This window comes from Eublepharis macularius, chromosome 5 (assembly GCF_028583425.1).
Source record: "Eublepharis macularius isolate TG4126 chromosome 5, MPM_Emac_v1.0, whole genome shotgun sequence".
NCBI classification, from domain to species: Eukaryota; Metazoa; Chordata; class Lepidosauria; order Squamata; family Eublepharidae; genus Eublepharis; species Eublepharis macularius.
Window position 1 is genome coordinate 54,378,285 of NC_072794.1, and position 18,149 is coordinate 54,396,433.

General features: G+C 43.0%; 1 protein-coding gene across 3 annotated transcripts in view; it reads right to left on the reverse strand.

Moving 5' to 3' along the window:
- FRRS1 (ferric chelate reductase 1) overlaps positions 1–18,149 on the reverse strand; it is a 39,547-nt gene that overhangs the window by 17,266 nt on the left and 4,132 nt on the right. The window contains exons 1-2 of one of the 3 annotated variants that reach the window (XM_054979181.1): positions 15,055–15,076; positions 2,771–2,969 (exon numbers count right to left, since the gene is read on the reverse strand). In XM_054979181.1, the coding sequence (XP_054835156.1) occupies positions 2,771–2,969 (199 nt within the window). In that variant the 5' untranslated portion in view covers positions 15,055–15,076. Of the gene's footprint in view, positions 1–2,770; positions 2,970–10,395; positions 10,485–15,054; positions 15,077–18,149 lie in introns of those variants that run through there. The other 2 variants (XM_054979180.1, XM_054979182.1) reach the window with 2 other exon arrangements.

An 18,149-nucleotide genomic window follows, 5' to 3' on the forward strand; every position in this document is an offset into this window, starting at 1 on the left:
ACCAGCAGTGGCACTGGGAGGCACTGGGAGGCAGTGGTTTCAGTCTTCCCCTGAAGGCAGATTTTAGAGTGTGGTGCTGGGGAACTTCTGCTCCACAGCTTGACTTCTGGCCTACTGGATCTCACATAATTCCATCACCTCCCCCATGCATTTCCGTATCTATGTAAAGCCACTGGGAGTGGTCATCCAAAGATCTGGACCACGATGCAGATGTCACTATGCTAGGGTTGCCAACTTCCAGGTGGGGCCTGGAGATCTCCTGGAATTACAACTGCTCTCCAGACTATGGAGATCAGTTGCCAGGTCCCACCTGGGGGAGAGGAGGGACCTGGTACTTGCCTTTAAGTTTCTTCTTTGCACACATGAAAACCACTGGTATGCTCCAGGTGCTGTGTGAAGACATCACTTCCGAAAGTGACCTCATTATGCAGGCCCTGAAAGTGCTCCCAGGCTCTGCACCAGGCCAATTTGGGCCCCCAAACAGGCCAAATCAGCCCAGTGCAAAGCTCAGGAGCACTCCCGCAGCCTGCGCTATGACTCCACTCCTGGAGTGATGTCGCTGAGCCATGCTGGGAGTGCACCCCAGGAGACCTGTTTCCATGTCTTTTCCCTGACCAGCCAGGTGAATGGTGGTGGGGTGGTGGACCAACAACCTTAGGGCTGCTTTGGAGAATGGAATCTATGGTATTATACCCTGGTGAGATCCCTCCCCAAATCCCACCCTCCCTAGTCTCCACACCCAAGTGTCTAGGAATTCCCCAACCCAGAGTTGGCAACCATAAACTCAGCTCTATCTCAAGCTTCCAACAGATCCCAGGGAGGCTGTGGAAATTGTGAACAGTTGTCTGGAGGCAGTTTCAGAATTAATGAGCTCTAACTAACAGAAATGTGATTTCTATATGGCTTGGGACCAGCATACCTTAAGGACCACCTTCTCCCATATTAACCTACCTGTTCACTCTCTGGTCATATTTGGAGGCCCTGCTTTGAGTGCCACCATCAAGGTAAGAAAGGGCCTTCTCAGTTGTGGCACCAAAACTTTGGAACTCTGTCCAAAAAGATTTGTCTGTCTTCCTCTATCTTTCTTACTTAAGTTACTATTCATTCAACCATTGTCTTGAATAAAAAATGCAACAAGAATACTAAAGGAGTTTAGAAGTCGCACAAGCTATCACTACTATCCAATATTTTGCAAACTGCAGGGTGATTCATTGTTCCCAGTCACTTAACAACCATGAGATGTTCGCAGCTGCAGAAACAAGATTCTTTCCAGTCAAAGGAAATAACTCATTTCTAGTGTCTAAAAACTAAGGACATTCAAGAATAGGGTCAACAATATCAGTTTCCTCTAGTTCACAGACACAAAGCCTACCATTTTCTGCCAGCAGGTGAAGACTTCTGTTTCATTAGGCATACTCCCTCCAACAACTGCTACTGGCCCTTCTCCATGGTTTTGGTGTTGTGTTTTTATATATTTTTACTGAATTGTTTAAAATGCTGTTTTAATGTTATAATGTTTTATGGTTGCAGCTTTCAGAACCCTATTTGGATGTAGAAGTGACATTAAAAAGTTTTAAATAAATAGTAAAATTAATAAATTTCAAAATATTAAGCGTTTAGTTTCCAAGGACAGCGTGTGTTAAATTACATTATAGATTAGTGAGTGATGTAAGATCCAGTAAAAAGAAAAAGAGGCCCCATTTGGGACAGTCCAGACCCACTCTCAACTGTTGATGAGTTAGCAAAGTGAGATGAACCTGGAATTGTGAACATAAACCCATAAAGAGAAACATTTACAAGGACTCAATGGGGATTTGACTAACTAATAGTACAATCCTATGCAGAATTACTCCAGTCTAAGCTTGCTGACTTCTATAGACTTAGAGTGGAGTAACTTTGTGTAGGAATACCCTGTAAGTCTAATAGTTTTCAGGTGGATCCTATCCCACCACTCCATTGAGCAATGTTTAAAGGCTTCCTACAGCCCGAAGAGCCTTCCTCCAACTTAAGCACCTCTTCTTTGAGGGCCCTAACATTGGTCTTTTGTGCTTATTGACATGAAGATGCACCAGAAGGCATCGCAAATGTCATTCCAGTAGAAGCCTCCTTGGAGGGTGTTAGGATCCACCCCAAATAAGTATATAAATTCTAACTCAGCAGTTTCTCGTTGAAGTTTCCCTTTGAAACTTAAGTACTATATCCTTGACTTTTATTGAGTGTCCAAAAAGACTGAAATGTTCCCTTCCTGGTCTATAGTATATCAGCTTCTGTTCCTTTTTTCTAGTAATCTGTGTCTCTTTTTAGAGCCAGATCTTGCTTCTGCTCCTTTGGAACTCAGACCTGGCTGATATTATTTAAAGATGGGACAGGGGCTTTGACAAAGTGGCAGCAACAATGAATATTTGACTGCAGATCAGACTGCCCATAAAACCACTTGTTGTTGTTTTTTTACTGGCCCTGCTGATGATACCTTTAACAGTAGAAAGGCATATAGAAATTTCACAGCCTAAACTTTCCCTAGTGAAAACGCAGCGGCGAGTGAAATTGCTCCCTTTTATTATCGCTCTTACATTGAAAGGTAGCCAACACCTCAGTTCTGAAAACTTTTCTAGTGTCTTTTCATGCTCATCTCTGTAAGAGCCATCAATCCACAGACCAAGGACTGGGAATTACTAGTCTACAGTTATTCCAAACCAAGCCACCAGGAGCAGCAGTGAAGTGGAAGCAACATCACTCACGCGAGCAATTGTAAGAACAAGACAGAGGATACCTTTCAAGTGATCGCCCGGTCTAAAGTGTGTCACATTCACTTCAATGATGTGCTTTGGAAATGGTTGAGGTGAAGAATGTCCGTGGAGTGGCACCATACTGTTACAGGCCTCTTGTACTTTTCCATTGGGGTAACCAGCTGATGGACCAGAAAGGTGGGCAAGCACACAAACAATAAGACCTATGCCATAAGGTTCCATCTATTAAAACAGAAGGGGAACACCAAAAGAACTGAAACAGTTTCCATACATTATTCTTTGATGATAGTGAACTTGACACTTCTCTCAAAACATTATAAATTTTTAAAATTGAAATCATGGTACATTCTTCTGCACTTCATAAAATCGTGGAAGAGGGAAATGAATCAGTTATTTGAACTACCTAACAGTAAAAGGGGAAAACTTCACACAATCAAATTCCCAGTTCCCACAACCAAGTTCCCAGCGTAGCCTGTGGCCCCTTACTTAAGGAGGGGGGATTTTGGGACCTCTACTTTTAGACTAGAAAATGGAGTCTGCATCCTGCTAAAGTTAAGCTAACAGCAGGGGCAGCGAGCCATGCTGAGGGCAAGGTGGTGAGTCACTCAGCAGCAATGGAATGCAGACTCACTCATCCCTACAGCCCACCTCAGGCTGATTAACTCGGTGAGCTATTCTTCCCAAGGACTCAGGAGCTCCCTCCCTGAATAATTTGCCCTAGCAAACGACCCAGGTCTCCCAAAACAATAAGCAACGGACTGACTCCAGCTAGTTCCTCCCCTTATCTTAATGACTGTACAAGAAGATTTCTTGTTATTCACCTAGTCTTAGGTGTTTCTCCAAAACTCCTTCAGGAAGCATGTTTAAACTCCCTATTTCAGTATCAGCTTCCTCCCCACTTTATTCTCCAGAATTAGGTTTTCAGATAGCCTTAATGCAGAACAGCATCTAGCAGGTGATCAATCTTATCACAGATCCATCATCCTCCTAGAGACAATGGCCATTTTCACACTGCCTTATTTTTCCACCCACATCCCGCTTTACCGGATTCCGCTATTTCCACATAGTGTTCACATAACCGCGAATAATCCGATCCCCTCTCGGTCTCCACTGTTCTCACGCGCCTGGTAAAAAGCGCCATTTCCTTCCAAAGGCTCTGCAGCGTCATCAATTACAAGACGTAGTACACGCCCCCCTTTTTTTTGTTGTTGTGCGGCTCAATAGCGATATACCAAAGTATCAGTAGACTTTATTGCTGTTGACTCCACCCTGCACTCACATAATTGGTTGCTTTCTTTGCCACCACTTTTTCCCTCATTCTATTGGTTCATTAATAAGGCGGGTGAATTTGAACCGATAAGTGGCTTGTGAGTTACTTTGGAAAGTGCTTTCTTTTCTTGGAATTGTGTCGGTGGATGTTTTAACCATGGCACCCCATGTCGCTGTTTTCCTTTCGTTGGCCAGATTAGTCTTTAGCCTAATTCAAACAAATCTTCAGCTTCATCTGGCATACTTTCATATTTGCACAGGCATGCGCACTACGTGGCATCGAACATTACTTTCCCGCTTAATGAAAGAAAAAAAATTCCCAGCGGCTTGAGTAAAAATTAATTTTTTAAGAAGGGAAATCATATCCCTTGACAGTAAGTTCCCAATAAGAGTCCCCTTTTCATACAGGAAAAAACCCGTGCTGTCAAGAGGTGCCTTGTTGAAACTTTATTGTTGGCAGTACAAGCAATTTTATAGTAACAAATCATCAATAGAGCGTGTTGCCGAAAGACCGTTATAATATGAAACAAAAAAAAATTCACAAGGGCTCTTCTTATCAACCTCTTCCTATTGATCACTCCCTCTCATACAAAAGCTTTCTCCTTCATAACACAGAAAGCGAATGTCCCGCACACAAGGAAAAATAATTTCTTTGCGCTGCCACACTGTAATGATTCTTTTTCATATGAAGGAGAAAGCTTTTGTATGAGAGGGAGTGATCAACAGGAAGTGATCGATAAGAAGAGCCCTCATGAAAAGAAAATGTTGGGAAAAACAGAAAATTGTGCCCAAATACCGGGATATTGCAATAGTGCTAGACTGTAACAAAATATTTTTTTTAAAAAAACAAAGATTTTCATGGTTGTTATAATAGATAAGTTGGGTGGCTGGGAGAGTTGACTCAAGAAAAGTGGGAGTGGCCAGAAAACACCTATTTTGCGCAACAACAAAAAACCCACGTCTCATGTGTTCGGATAACAGGGGGAAGAGGCGGGACAAACCCGTGGAAAGGGAGGAAAAAGCGGAACGAGTAAATGCGGAATTTGGGTAGGGATTTAGCGGCACATCCACGGAATGATCACAGAAATATGTGAACTGAAGTGCAAAACGCGGCACATTGGCACTAGCATTCCGCTAAAATAAGGCAGTGGGAAAACGGCCAATATATTGTCGAAGGCTTTCATGGCCAGAGAACGATGGTTGTTGTGGATTTTCCGGGCTGTATAGCCGTGGTCTTGGCATTGTAGTTCCTGACCTTTCTCCAGCAGCTGTGGCTGGCATCTTCAGAGGTGTAGCACCAAAAGACAGAGATCTCTCAGTGTCAGATCTCTCCGTGTCAGATCTCTGTCTTTTGGTGCTACACCTCTGAAGATGCCAGCCACAGCTGCTGGCGAAACATCAGGAACTACAATGCCAAGACCACGGCTATACAGCCCGGAAAACCCACAACAACCTCCTAGAGACAGTCTTTTGTTCTCTTATCATTGCCCCACCTTATGACCAGGACATTCCAGATCATAAACATTTGTAGTATAAATATAGCCCCCAATTTCCAATACTTTGCAGCAGTTTCTCCAGCTCCTGCCCCTGTGTGGCTCAGGTTTCTTGGAGACACGAGCCAGTCTCTATCTCTAGTAGGGTTGCCAGGTCCCCTTACCCTCTGGGCGGAAGGTGGGGGCCTGGGCACTTACCTCAGTGCCATCCTTATGCGTGTGCTCCCAGCCTGCACGATAACATCACTTTTGGGAAGTGATGTCATCGCACAGGCCATGTGCCACCCCTGGGGGTGCTCCCACACTCCGCAGTGGGCCGAACTGGGCTGCTGCGGAGCGCAGGAGCGCTGCCAGGGCCATGCGATGGGCCTTGGAGTGCTCCTGTACTCCACAATGGGCCAAATTGGGCCCCTGCAGAGAGTGGGAGCACAGCTGGGATGACACAATGGATTCCGGCATGCTCCTGCACTCCACAGTGGTCCAATTCGGGCCAAATCTGGCCTGAATCCAGCCCGAATCAGCACATGGGAGTGCGCCCCAGGAGTGTGTTCCTCCATCATTTCCCCCCCTGGCCATGTAAGCAGGGACAGGGGGTGGGAGCGGGGGACTAGCAACCCTAGTCTCTACACTCCTTTATTTTGCTCTCTGCATCAGGACTCTACAGAAATGTGTGAGTGAGAGAGGGGGGGGGGAGAGAGCACGCAACCTTGGAAGAGGTATTACTCTGAGGTCAGCGTTTTGGATGCAGGCTAAGATTGCACACTGCTAGACTGGCACTTCATCTCCTTATGCTATCACCAGGTCCTGAGGAACTCTGGGACCAAGTTTGTATCCTGCCCGGCAGAGGCCTAGTGGCTATCTTAGAGCAGAACCACAAGTGACAAAAGGCACAGATTGGACACTTCTCTGCTTCCCTCAAGTTTTGATGGGAAATGTAGGCATCCTGGTCTCGCAGCTTGGCTCTCTGACTGCTGTCCAATGGACTTTTCAACTGTCACTTGTCCAACATTCCACCAAGCTGCCTACATTTCCCATCAAAACTTGAGGGAAGCTGACAAGTGTCCAATCTGTGCCTTTTGTCACTTGTGGTTCTGCTCTCAGAGGCCAGTGGCAAGGTCTCCCTGGAAGGCTCTGGCAGGGTGGCCTCAGGCACTACTGCAGCATGGTCAGCAGTGTCTCTGCAGCATCAGGCCCTTTTTGATCCCTCTGGTATTCCTGATTCTCTGGTCTGGTCTCCTCAGGCTCTTCCTCTGAGCACTCTGAGTCCATCACTGGACTGGTCAGCGGGAGTCATGATAGCTCTTTCTGAACTTCAGCACAGACATCATCTTTTAAGTGATCCTGTTTCTCCTTCTCACTGATCTTGGGTTTGATCCCACAGTTCTGTTGTGGTAGCAGTGGTGCTTTCTTCCAGTGCAAAGAGGTTCTTACATCTAGGGAATGCTCTTTGCACCACAGGAAGCACAATAGCTAGAGCAGAGTTTCCCAACCAGGACTCCATGGAACTTTATTTATTATTAAATTTATAGTCCGCTCTCCCTGCAAGCAGGCTCGGAGCAGATAACATCATATATCATATATCACAATAAAATCACATTTAAAAGAAAAGCACATAATAATAATAACAACATTCAATTTATATACCGCCCTTCAGGACAACTCAATGCCCACTCACAGCAGTTTACAAAGTGTTATTATTACCCCACAACAATCACCCTGTGAAGTGGGTGGGGCTAAGAGAGCTCAAGAGAACTGTGACTCTCCCAAGGTCACCCAACTGGCTTCAAGTGGAGGAGTGGGGAATCAAACCCGGCTCTCCAGATTAGAGTCCCGTGCTCTTAACCACTACACCAAACTTGGGGTTCTGCAGGACACAGGGGTCCACAGATATTGGCCAAGAATTCAATATTTGTGCAAAAATAAACATGCCTGAATATCATACTAAAACTACACCTTATACTGACTTTGGATGTGAACTTTATTTTGATGTTAAGTAAATTTTATTTGATGTTTGAAAAACATTAGATAATGCAAAAACGGAAAGGGAAATGCTTCATTTTTCTTATGATTATGCTCACACACACACACACACCGAGTCTCTATATAGCAGCTCTTTACAAATAAATTATCTTGAGAATAATTTAGCAGTAATTGAATTGCACTCTCCATCATTAACTTTTTCTGACCTGTAAAAGTTTTCATAATAAGGGTTTCTCAGGACTTGAAAAAATAATTTAGGGGTTCCTTCATGGAAAAAAAGTGTAAGAAACTCTGAGCTAGAGGACTGCAGGACCCAACTTATTATTCCCAAGCCACACTGAAGTCCTTTTATCCTAACTAATGTCAGTTTTCCTATAGCAGCATGGAACATTCGAACTACCAAGCTAGAACATCAGCAATAGAATGCTAAGAAACAGAGCCGCTAATGCTGACAAAGTGAGAGCATGCTTCAATGGGGGGTGGGAAGGTGGACACACCCTAGAAACTGAAGGTGTGTGCCTGGGAGTGGGCATGGGGAGGGATGACAGTTAAGATTTAGGGCTAGGAAGCTGAGAAAGGCAACTAAATGATAGGAGCAGAGTAGGCCGAGCAGAAACTTAGAGAAGGACAGCTGAACTAAGCAAGCACTTAAGGAAAGAGGACCAGAGGAAAGAGAAATGGAACAAGGAGGGGGAAAGATCCTGACTGTTTCATATAGTCACCTGCAGCTATAGCGCTTTTCAAAAGAGATAATGTATTCTTGCTGAGGCAGAAGGGTTCCCAGCTCAGAAGGTCCAGCAATCCTGTTCTTTTTAGAAGCTATATACTGACTGTCTCCTTACTCATCTCCAGGATCAAATGAAAACAGGCCTCAGTACAACCCTGTAGTATACCTTGAGTGAGATACAAATTCCTCAACTAGCCTTATCAATTGCACACGTCAAAGAATAATTAAGAAATATTAGCTCACTCTGAGACACTGCGAGCCCTGGCCTAGATCTTAACCATGGATGTGAGAAAGGACTTTGACAGCTAAAACTTACTCTGATCCTGTTAAGCAATCACATGATAGTTTCAAGTAGCCTCCCAAAGACTGGACGCACAGAAGGATTTTTATAAGAGGCAACATTTTATTTCATGGGCACATTGTACCAAACTTGCCATAAGAGAACAAGACAAAAAGAGGCAATTTTTCCTTCTGGCCTCCTGCAATAATAACTACTTTCTGTCTTATAAAGTTCCACCTGTTATTTAAATTCTGCTAATGATCAGCTTTCCCAACAGATCTGCAGTCAGATGGCCAGTAGGGTTCTTTATTAAACAATTTTAATACGACACACCCATTCCTGTGAGATTGCCACACTGAAGTACATTTTAACAAAATTTGATTTGCAGGCCTCAAAGGCAACATTTTGCTTTTTTAGCTAGAATGAGCTCAGGACGAAAACCAAACTCTAAATACATAGCAATGAATTAGAGCTTTATTTCAACCACATACACAAAAAATCATAAATATTGGCTGCTTTTCACACCAAGGATTTCCCTTGTTTCAGTCACCCATCTGATGCAGTTTTTCTTCATTTCCACATGACACTGCCGTCTATTTGTGGACAGGCCATTAAAAGTCCCTTCCTTCCACACAAAAAAAACCCACTTTATTTTAGACAGCGTTTCCAGGGCAGGATGCTATCAGCAGAAGCAGTTTCTTATGTCTGAAGGTGAAACGGTGTGATTTCAGGACTACTCAATTACTCTTTGTCTATGGTTGTAAGGGGCCAGTGCCTTGCAAAAATCAGCATAATACCAGAGAATTGCCTGACCTTTAAATGCAGGGAGGTGATGCCCAGAGGTTCCTCTGCAAATGTGAGGGGCCGGGGTCTTTTTTAAGCATTAAAAAGATACTGCATTATTCCTTGGCAGCATTAAGCATGCTTGTGAAAGTTTTTTTTTTAATCCTCCATATTTCAGATTGCCTTTTGGAGGGGGTGGGAGAGAAGGGGAATCACTCCTCAAAATAAATCGAAACAGGGTGGGTGGATAATCACTGGGTCACATGAGTACACAGCATGGAAGGCCTTCAATTCATATTGGGTGTGAAAGGGAAGCCACAGCTAACAATCTAGAGAAATCAGGTTCAGGTCTGGTAGCACCTTACTTGCTCTTCCGCTACAGACCAACTTGGCTACCCACCTGAAACTAGAGAAAACAGATTATTCTCTGCTGTCTAGAATCTCCGTTGCAAGGAGTAGTAGCAACATGACCACCTTGGACAACCACCCTAGCGTGGATGCAGCCAGAAAGAGCGCACAAATCATGTTTAAACACTGTTTCAATATAGATCCAAATACCACGCTTAGTTCTACATTTATATTGCTGTTAGAGTCCATAAGGGCATAGAATTGTTTTACTTGTTTTGGGTAACATGTCTTAGGAGTCATAACTGCAAGAGAAGTGCACAATATACTGATCTATCATAAAACATTAAGGTGGAAAAACTGAGTTACTTGGAAAACTGCGGAAATCCCCCACGCTAGAGTACAGCCTACTTAAACATAGACTGTTAAAAAGCAGTTTGGAGATCGATGCCAAGAAGTACTGCAGAAACAGACAATAGTGATTTGGAGATAGAAGGACAAGCTTGATCTTACGATGGTAAGACCCAAGGTAAAATTACAATCATTGAGTACAACCAAAGCAATTCTCAAAACAGTCATCATCATTCCAACTATTAAACTTTCTCAGTAGTGGCATGAATTTTCCTTAACACATTGCTTTTATCAGCTGTTGTCAGCTGCAGTGACATGAAATCACACACACACACACAAAACATTAGCTGGAATGTTCTGCAGTCCTTGAAGATAAGAAAGTTTAACTGTCACCCTCGTCCATTACATATACATGCTTACCTAATATGTCAACGAAGACTGGAGAAAGCATGTATCTCACAGGACCCGAGGGACCTGTTTTGCTACAAATATTCTTGCATGAAAAGTATTGATGGCATTTTCAAGTAAAAAGTTTCCTTCCCATGCCTTCCTTGGAAGCTTCTACTTGTGCATGGCCTGCAGAAGGGGAAGTTTAAAGCTGTAATATTAGATGTACATACTTGGAAGTATGTATGGATTTACTTTCCCATGAACATGCATAGATCCAAGATCAGCTAAAGTCACAGATGCACATGCACATAAATTGTTCTGTTGAATTACTCATGGACTTCAGTATCATTATTTGCAGAACGGAGGTGGGGAGAGGAGAAGAGAACCCAATATTAAAAAGCACTAAGATTATTTTTGCACAAATATCGTAAACATGAGAACCTTTATAATTAACCTTTTTCTGGAACAGAAAACAAGAATGAGTTGATTATAGAGAACACTGCCTATTGAAATGCTAGAAAAGTAGCCAAAGGTCATTAAGGAGTGATAATGCTGTTCTTTGCTTTAGGTTATTGCTAAACCAAGAAGACTTGGACTGGATTTCTCTGGTAGGGGCCCATATGAATGGTGAGTCATCTGGCGTCAAACTCCTCTAGATAAAGACTGACTAGAAATGACAAGAAGCAGTATCTGGATTCAGCCTTCAGGGAAGAATGAACTGCCCTGGGGCCAGAATTTCTAAAACAGATACACCCAGCACCACAGCTAATGGGCTACTTTGCGTTCACACCAAGCCTCCAAGTAATAATTTATTCAGATCTAAAAACACTGAGAACTAAATCACGTCAACTATGACAGCTAAGGTTATTGTGGAGACGTAGTCTTCTGCTTATCTGTGCATCTTACGCATACTCCACCCTTCCCTCCAATGAGCTCAGAACACTATACCTGACAATTGTCCCATTTTATTCTCATACCAATCTGTAAAGTGGACTAGGCTGAGAGATTGGGTTCAAAACCACATAGGCTACAAGCCTAAGCACACGCGCCGTTGGAACAATGAATTCAGTGGGCCTTTCTCCCAATGATATATGCTTAGTGTTGCACAGCAAACAAGTTTTGTGGCAAAACAGGGATTTGAACCCAGGCAATTGCAAACCAGGTCCAATACGCCACTCACCACAAAACACTTCACTTTGGATAAATCAACATACAGGTATGACAGAGGAAGCGTATCCTTATGCTAACATGGAGGAAAAATGGAGCTGCAGAATCTGTTGACGGTATATCTATGGTATTTAGTGGAATGGTGACAAATAATTAATTACCCTTTAAAAGGATCATATTTCCTTTAAATAATTTTATACCCACGAGGCAGTTTTCACAATAAAACCACACTCTCAAATAAGTAAAGCTTGTAAAGTATGAATCAGGATAAAATCATACAGTTTTAAAAGGGGGGAGCAACGAGCCAATTCAAGTCAGTCTACTAGTCTGACAACAAAATTAAGTTTCATGAAGCCCAGGAAAGGACAGCTTCAGAACTTAAGTGTTTGCAAGCTTCATTTTTATTTATTTATTTATTTATTTATTTATTTATTTATACATTATCTTGTTTCTCTCACCATTGGGCACTCAAAGCGGCTTACATCCTCTTCTCCAGAATATATAATTATAGCAGGGAAAAAAGAAGATAACTGAAATAAATAGCATAATCTTCAAAGATTTTTTAACAGCAACTGGATCATCACGCAGAGAGTGTTTGGGCATGATATTTGCAATTGGGCAAGTATTAGATTATCCACTTGGTCTTTGATCCCTTGTCAAGTGGGCTACTTTTACTTCCCATACAGATAAACCCACAAAGCAACTTTAAGAGAAGTCCCATTTCTGTGACCTTTTGTAAAACTTTGTGTTTGCATGTGCATAACATCCAACCAGGGGTCATTTCGTAGAAAAGGAGCTGGAGGAGCTCATTAGCATAACTCATTAGCATATGCCACACCTCTTGCCATCACCGGAAGTGTGTCATTAGTATAACTGATTTGCATATGCCACGCCCCCTGACATCACCTATTCTGGTTGTTTTGGACCCAATCCTGGTTATTCAGGGCCGAAATTGGGCCCAAAATGGCAAAAAGGGGCTGAAAATGAGCCCAAAATGGTCAGGATTGGGCCACTGATGAGTGGGAGAGTGATCCACCACCTGTCAGAGGCCCAATCCAGGTTGTTTCGGCCCCAATCCAGGCCGAAACGGGCCCCAAATGGCCGAGAGTAAGGTGGTTGGGGCCACCTGACATGTGACCTCTTTGGGGAACTGCTGGAACTGCGTTCCTGTGCGTTCCCCCTCGAAATGAGCCCTGCATACAACACTGTGTCTTCATCCACACAAGCACTGTAAATAATCTGGGAGGTCTCACTGTAGTTGTCAGACCAGATCATGAATTCCTGTTTTACAATCAAATCTGGGCAGCAGATACTTTCAGTCACACAACTGCATCATGATTCATTTTTCCATTTTCTTCTGGTTATGAAGCTTCCTATTTTTTAGTTTCTGTTTTTGGAAGTATATGGAATAGTCACTACACAGTTGAGCTACATCTTTCTACAGATTTAGGCAAAAATAATTTTAAAAGCAAGATTTTAGAGAGACAGTATGAAAAATTGAACCTATTTAGAGGGAGGTTTAACTTTAAATACATCTGTATACTGAATACTCAGGATAAACAGAAGTAGTAATCCATATAAATATGTCCTTTATAAAAATTAATTTTCAAAGATGACAGGATTCCCTCAAAGCATTTCTTTCTAAAAACAACAAATTAGACAAAGTACTGGCTATTATCAGTATCATGCTCAGAAAAAAATTAGCCCCAGATTACCACATAAAGGGAACAAATGCGAAAGCTACTCTGATTTTTACTTCATTTATATTCCACTTTTCTCCACAATGGAAACACAAGGTGGCTTACATAATTCTCTCCTCCACATTTTATCCCCACAAGAACCCTGAGGTAGGTTTGGCTGAGAGAGCGTGTCTGGCCCAAGGCCACCCAGCGAGCTTCCACAGCAGAATCGGGATCCAAACCTGGTTCTCCCAAATCCTTGTCTGACACTTCAACCACTACAACACACTGGCTCTTCTATAGCCCAGCATCCAAAATTTGTAGTTATCGTGCACAGCGTAGATACAGTGCACTGGGTTAGATGGATTTTTATGGATCACCACACAGGATCAGTCCAATACACTGCAGCAGAGGGGTGGCCTTCTAACAATACTGAATCATTAGAAAGAATTTCTGTAACTGTGAGAACAGCTAAACAGTAGACTGCAAGCAGCTTAAGAGAGTCTGCAATCTCACTTCTGGAATTTTTCAAAAATACACATGAAGTTGACTTATTCTGAAACAAATCTTTGGTCTTTTAAGGGAAATATTATCTATGCAGTTTGGTAGCTGTTCTCCAGGGCCTTTCACCTACTACCTGATCAGCTGGAGATACTGGTGATCAAATCTGTATTATGCAAAGCAGATGTGCTACCAGTACCCCTCAGTAGGCGCTTTTCAGATGTACTTTGCTTATAAGCTATGCTGTTTTTAGGGCAGAAACAAACGGCTTTTATGTGCAGAGGCAGACAATGGCAACCCACTTCTGAAAATGTTTTGCCTTGAAAACCCCCGTAGAGGTCATCATAAATCATCCATGACTTGATAGCATTTTCTTCCACCACCATCCCTTGTACAGTACCAAACACAGAATAAAAGATAGCTTATGGATTCCTTTCAGTTTTGGTGGACTTGCCAAGCTCAGAATCAGTATTACAGTAAAATATGGTAGTTAAATTAGCTGGAAAAGCTACCCATATTGTAAAATATGGTAGTGTAACATAGCTGGAAAAGCTACCCATATGTTTACCGACCTTGCAGAGTGACAGAGACATTATCTAGACAGGGAGCAATTTTCACCCTCAGAACTCAACATAACCTATAAGGATCTTCACAACTTAATCCAAGAAAGTGGCTTTCAAACCACTTTAGATCCAGAGGAGTTAGCCGTGTTAGTCTGTAGTTGCAAAATAGCAGAGTCCAGTAGCACCTTTAAGACTAACCAACTTATTTGTAGCATAAGCTTTCGAGAGCCACAGCTCTCTTCATCAGATGCATGCAAGAGAATGTCCCTGCCTGCATTCTACTATTAGCCGTCCTCGAAGATAAAAACAAGACACCTTCTCACCATTTTAGATGCCTGTACTACCAAATACCATGGCACTAAAGTATATAAACACTGAAACCAGTTTAGAAAAAAAAACACTTCGGTATTTATATCAATGTTCCACAAAAATAAATATAATTTAGGAAGTCAGAATAGTGGTTTTTATGAAGTAGGAGACCCGGCAGTTCCTTCATTTGCCCCAGTAATCCCGTCCAGAACCAGTATACAGTTCAGAACCAGTTCACAGTCTACAGATGAAACTGTGAAACTGACGCCATACAAAATATACCAGGCCGGACCCACCTTAATCTTATGCTTAGAAGACTCCCTAGCTTCACCTGAGTTCGCAGTGCCTACGCCGCGCACTCTTTACTCCTAAAGCTTTCCCCATGACTAGCTAATTAAAATGCTCAGCCACTCCCATTCAGTACATGCGGGCGCCAAAGAAACGCGCTCCTTTCTCCCACCCGCTCTTACCTTGCAGCTAAAGCCGTCGGGGGCTCCGGAAAAGCTTCCTGCTTTCTGACAGCCTATATCGTTATTTCAGACGTGGGCGTGGCCAGACAAACTTCGCCAGAAGGAAAACACGCCCTTGGGGGGAAATTAACTGCGGGGAACTAGGGGGCGCGGGGTGGCTGAAGAGTCACCGCCACTCCTGAGAAACAGCCGAATCTTGTCCGCCTTCGCTGTAAAGTAAGTCCGACTACAATCCATGGGACTTTCTCCCCAGCAAGATGTCTAGGGGAGCATCCTTTTAGCTTGTAGTCCAACAGACCCAGGAGTTGACCCATTTGAACCCGGTGGGGCTTCCTTTGGAGTAAACCAGCATCGGCTCGGGCCACACGGATGCAATCTCCTGTTGAACAAATTGGCGCTTGCTTCCAAGTAAGCATGCATACTGCTCTGATGAATGTCCTCCTACTCAATGAGAAAACCCACCAAATTTGGTGGAATTCCCTTCTGAGTAAATATGAACAAAATCGTACTGCATGGCCTGCTGATGTCCAGATTCAGCGCTTTTTTTACCAAAAACAGTCTCTTTATAAAATCTGTTTACTGTGGGTTGAAAAGTGTTGATTCTGTACATGTTTACACCCAACCTAAACCATTCTAAGAACAATTAGTGTCTCATAAATATGTTTGCTTAGAACTGGTTTATTTCTTACCCAGCCTCCTGCCCCTCACAAAAAAAAAAATCCTTGAGGAATAAAATATGCAAAACTTATTTGCATGAAAACCATTACAAAGGGGTGCTACAAAGACCCATTCAAAATAAGATCCAATCCAATATTCAAGGAAGACAATCCATACAACGAAATGTTTGTCTAACTCATTCTTCAAGCTCATCTTGTAACACTGTTCTTTGCAGGCTGCATTCATTATATGCTGGGAAGCCATCATATAATGAGCCAGGGTTAAGGCAACTTAACTGGATTCTTCACTTTAACTCACCCCACAATAAGAAGAGCTACACATGGCACTATTAACCGGCCCTGTGTACATCTATCTAGGAAGGACTGCGGATGGCAAAGTCTAGAAGCCACTTCTTTCGTATGGGCAGTGTTAATAGTATGCAAATTAACCACATGGCACATGAGTGCTCTAGCAAGATAGTTGGTAGATAGTCATACTGTTTGACACATGACTTCCCCTTGGCTCAAGTCCAAATTAAGCTACAGTTGCTGGATAACCAAATGCTGAATGGTCTGTCAGCACAGTTACCTGGCTGACCCATGATATAATGTGTCATTTCAGAGATCATTGTATCAATCTGTTTAGTCCATTTGAATCCCACTGTTTCTCCAAGGAGTTCAGGGCAGAATACATGAAGCTCTGTTTTCTCCATTTTGTTCTCACAACAGTCTTGTGAGGTGGGTTACACTCAGGGCTTTTTTTCAGCTGGAACACAGTGGAACGGTTCCGGAACCTCTTGAAAATGGTCACATGGCTGGTGGCCCCATCCCCTGATCTCACTGGAGCAGCGCAGAGGGCAATCTAAACTTCCCTTTGTCTGGAGATCAGGGGGCGGGGCCACCAGCCATGTGACCATTTTCTCCGAGGGCAACCCACTGAGTTCCCCCACCTCTTTTCCCAAAAAAAAGCCCTGGTTACACTGAGTGACTAGCCAGGGTTACCCATCAAGCTTTGTGGCAGGGTGGGAATTTGGAAGAAGGTCTCCTGATTTGTAGTCCAACGCTCAGCTCCATCACCCTAATGGCTATGAGCCTATGGTTAGTAGCAGTGCAATGCTATTGTTGTAGGGAGGGGCTGAAACACTTTATGCCTTGGGTATCATTGCCAGCATTGTGCTGCTGGAAGAGCCTAATTCATGAAGAGCAGCCATTTTAATACGTTCCAACAAAACCAACAAGGAATCTAAGGAATTTATTGTGGAAAGCTTATGCCACAATAATGTTGTTAAACTTTGGAATCCTGCTTAAATTGCACCACAATGACAGCCATCTTGTTGGAACTGTGAAGGCAGGCTGCCTAAATGATAAGCAAATTATTTATGTGGATTTGTACCCCTCAGTATTTAGGAAGGATAATAAAAGTAAATGAACCTGCAGAAGATTAACTGGGCAGCAGTGCTTTCTTGGGGATAAACCCCATTGAATACTATAGGACTTACTTTTGAGTAAACCTGCATAGGATTGCTCCATAAAATTTCCTCATACAAGAAATTCCATATTGGCTGCTGCGCTAACACAGCTGGTCACCAGGCCTGGAGAAAAACGTCCTGTCCTGTTAAGCCTCTTTTAAAGGGACTCCCTCCCCTCCAGGTCTCCTTCAGTCTCAAAGCCAAATTAAAAAGGTATACCTTACAATGCTGCAAGGTACACAAGCCTGGGCTTTTAATAGATTACTTATTTTACTGATATTAATGTAACACATTTTATTTCCCAGCACTTGCAGATCAGGATGAATTGGGAATTGCAACATTAGCAGTAACTTTTACAATTCCTTATTTCTCCAAGTGGAAAAACATTCTTGGGTTAGGACAATGGATTTTAGTTGTTTTGTAAATGAGAAAGAGCCTGAAGAGTTACTGATGCTTTTTGTGGTATCTGTTGATTTACTAAAATACAAGCTGAGTGGGAAAACAGCCCGCACAAGGAAAGTTACCAGACTGCAAATAGCATAAGAAATACTACAAGCCCCAAGTTTTTCCAAAGGGTCTCTTCTGAAGGGTCAAACTACACATACTGAAGTACACATGGGGAATCCAGTCCTTTTTTGTGCCTCGCTACACTACTGCAGGAATGGGGGAGATTGCAATGCAGAACTGGTATATCGGACAGCTTAGCCTTTTCCTTGACCATCACCTGCAGTCCCTCCCATAGCTTGGGTCCAAACCCAGAAATAAGCCAAAGTGCAGTAAAAACTACTCTGATATTACAGGGGAAGAATTAAGTACACAAATGCCGTTTGTTTCTCCTCACGAATGCTTCCTCACTCTTCATCTGCATTACTTCAGCAAATACGCACTGGGTACATATTAACCCAAGGTGATATTTAAGCTCTCAGAAAAACCCTTTCTCTCCAGTTCGAGACTCAATCATGTTATTTGT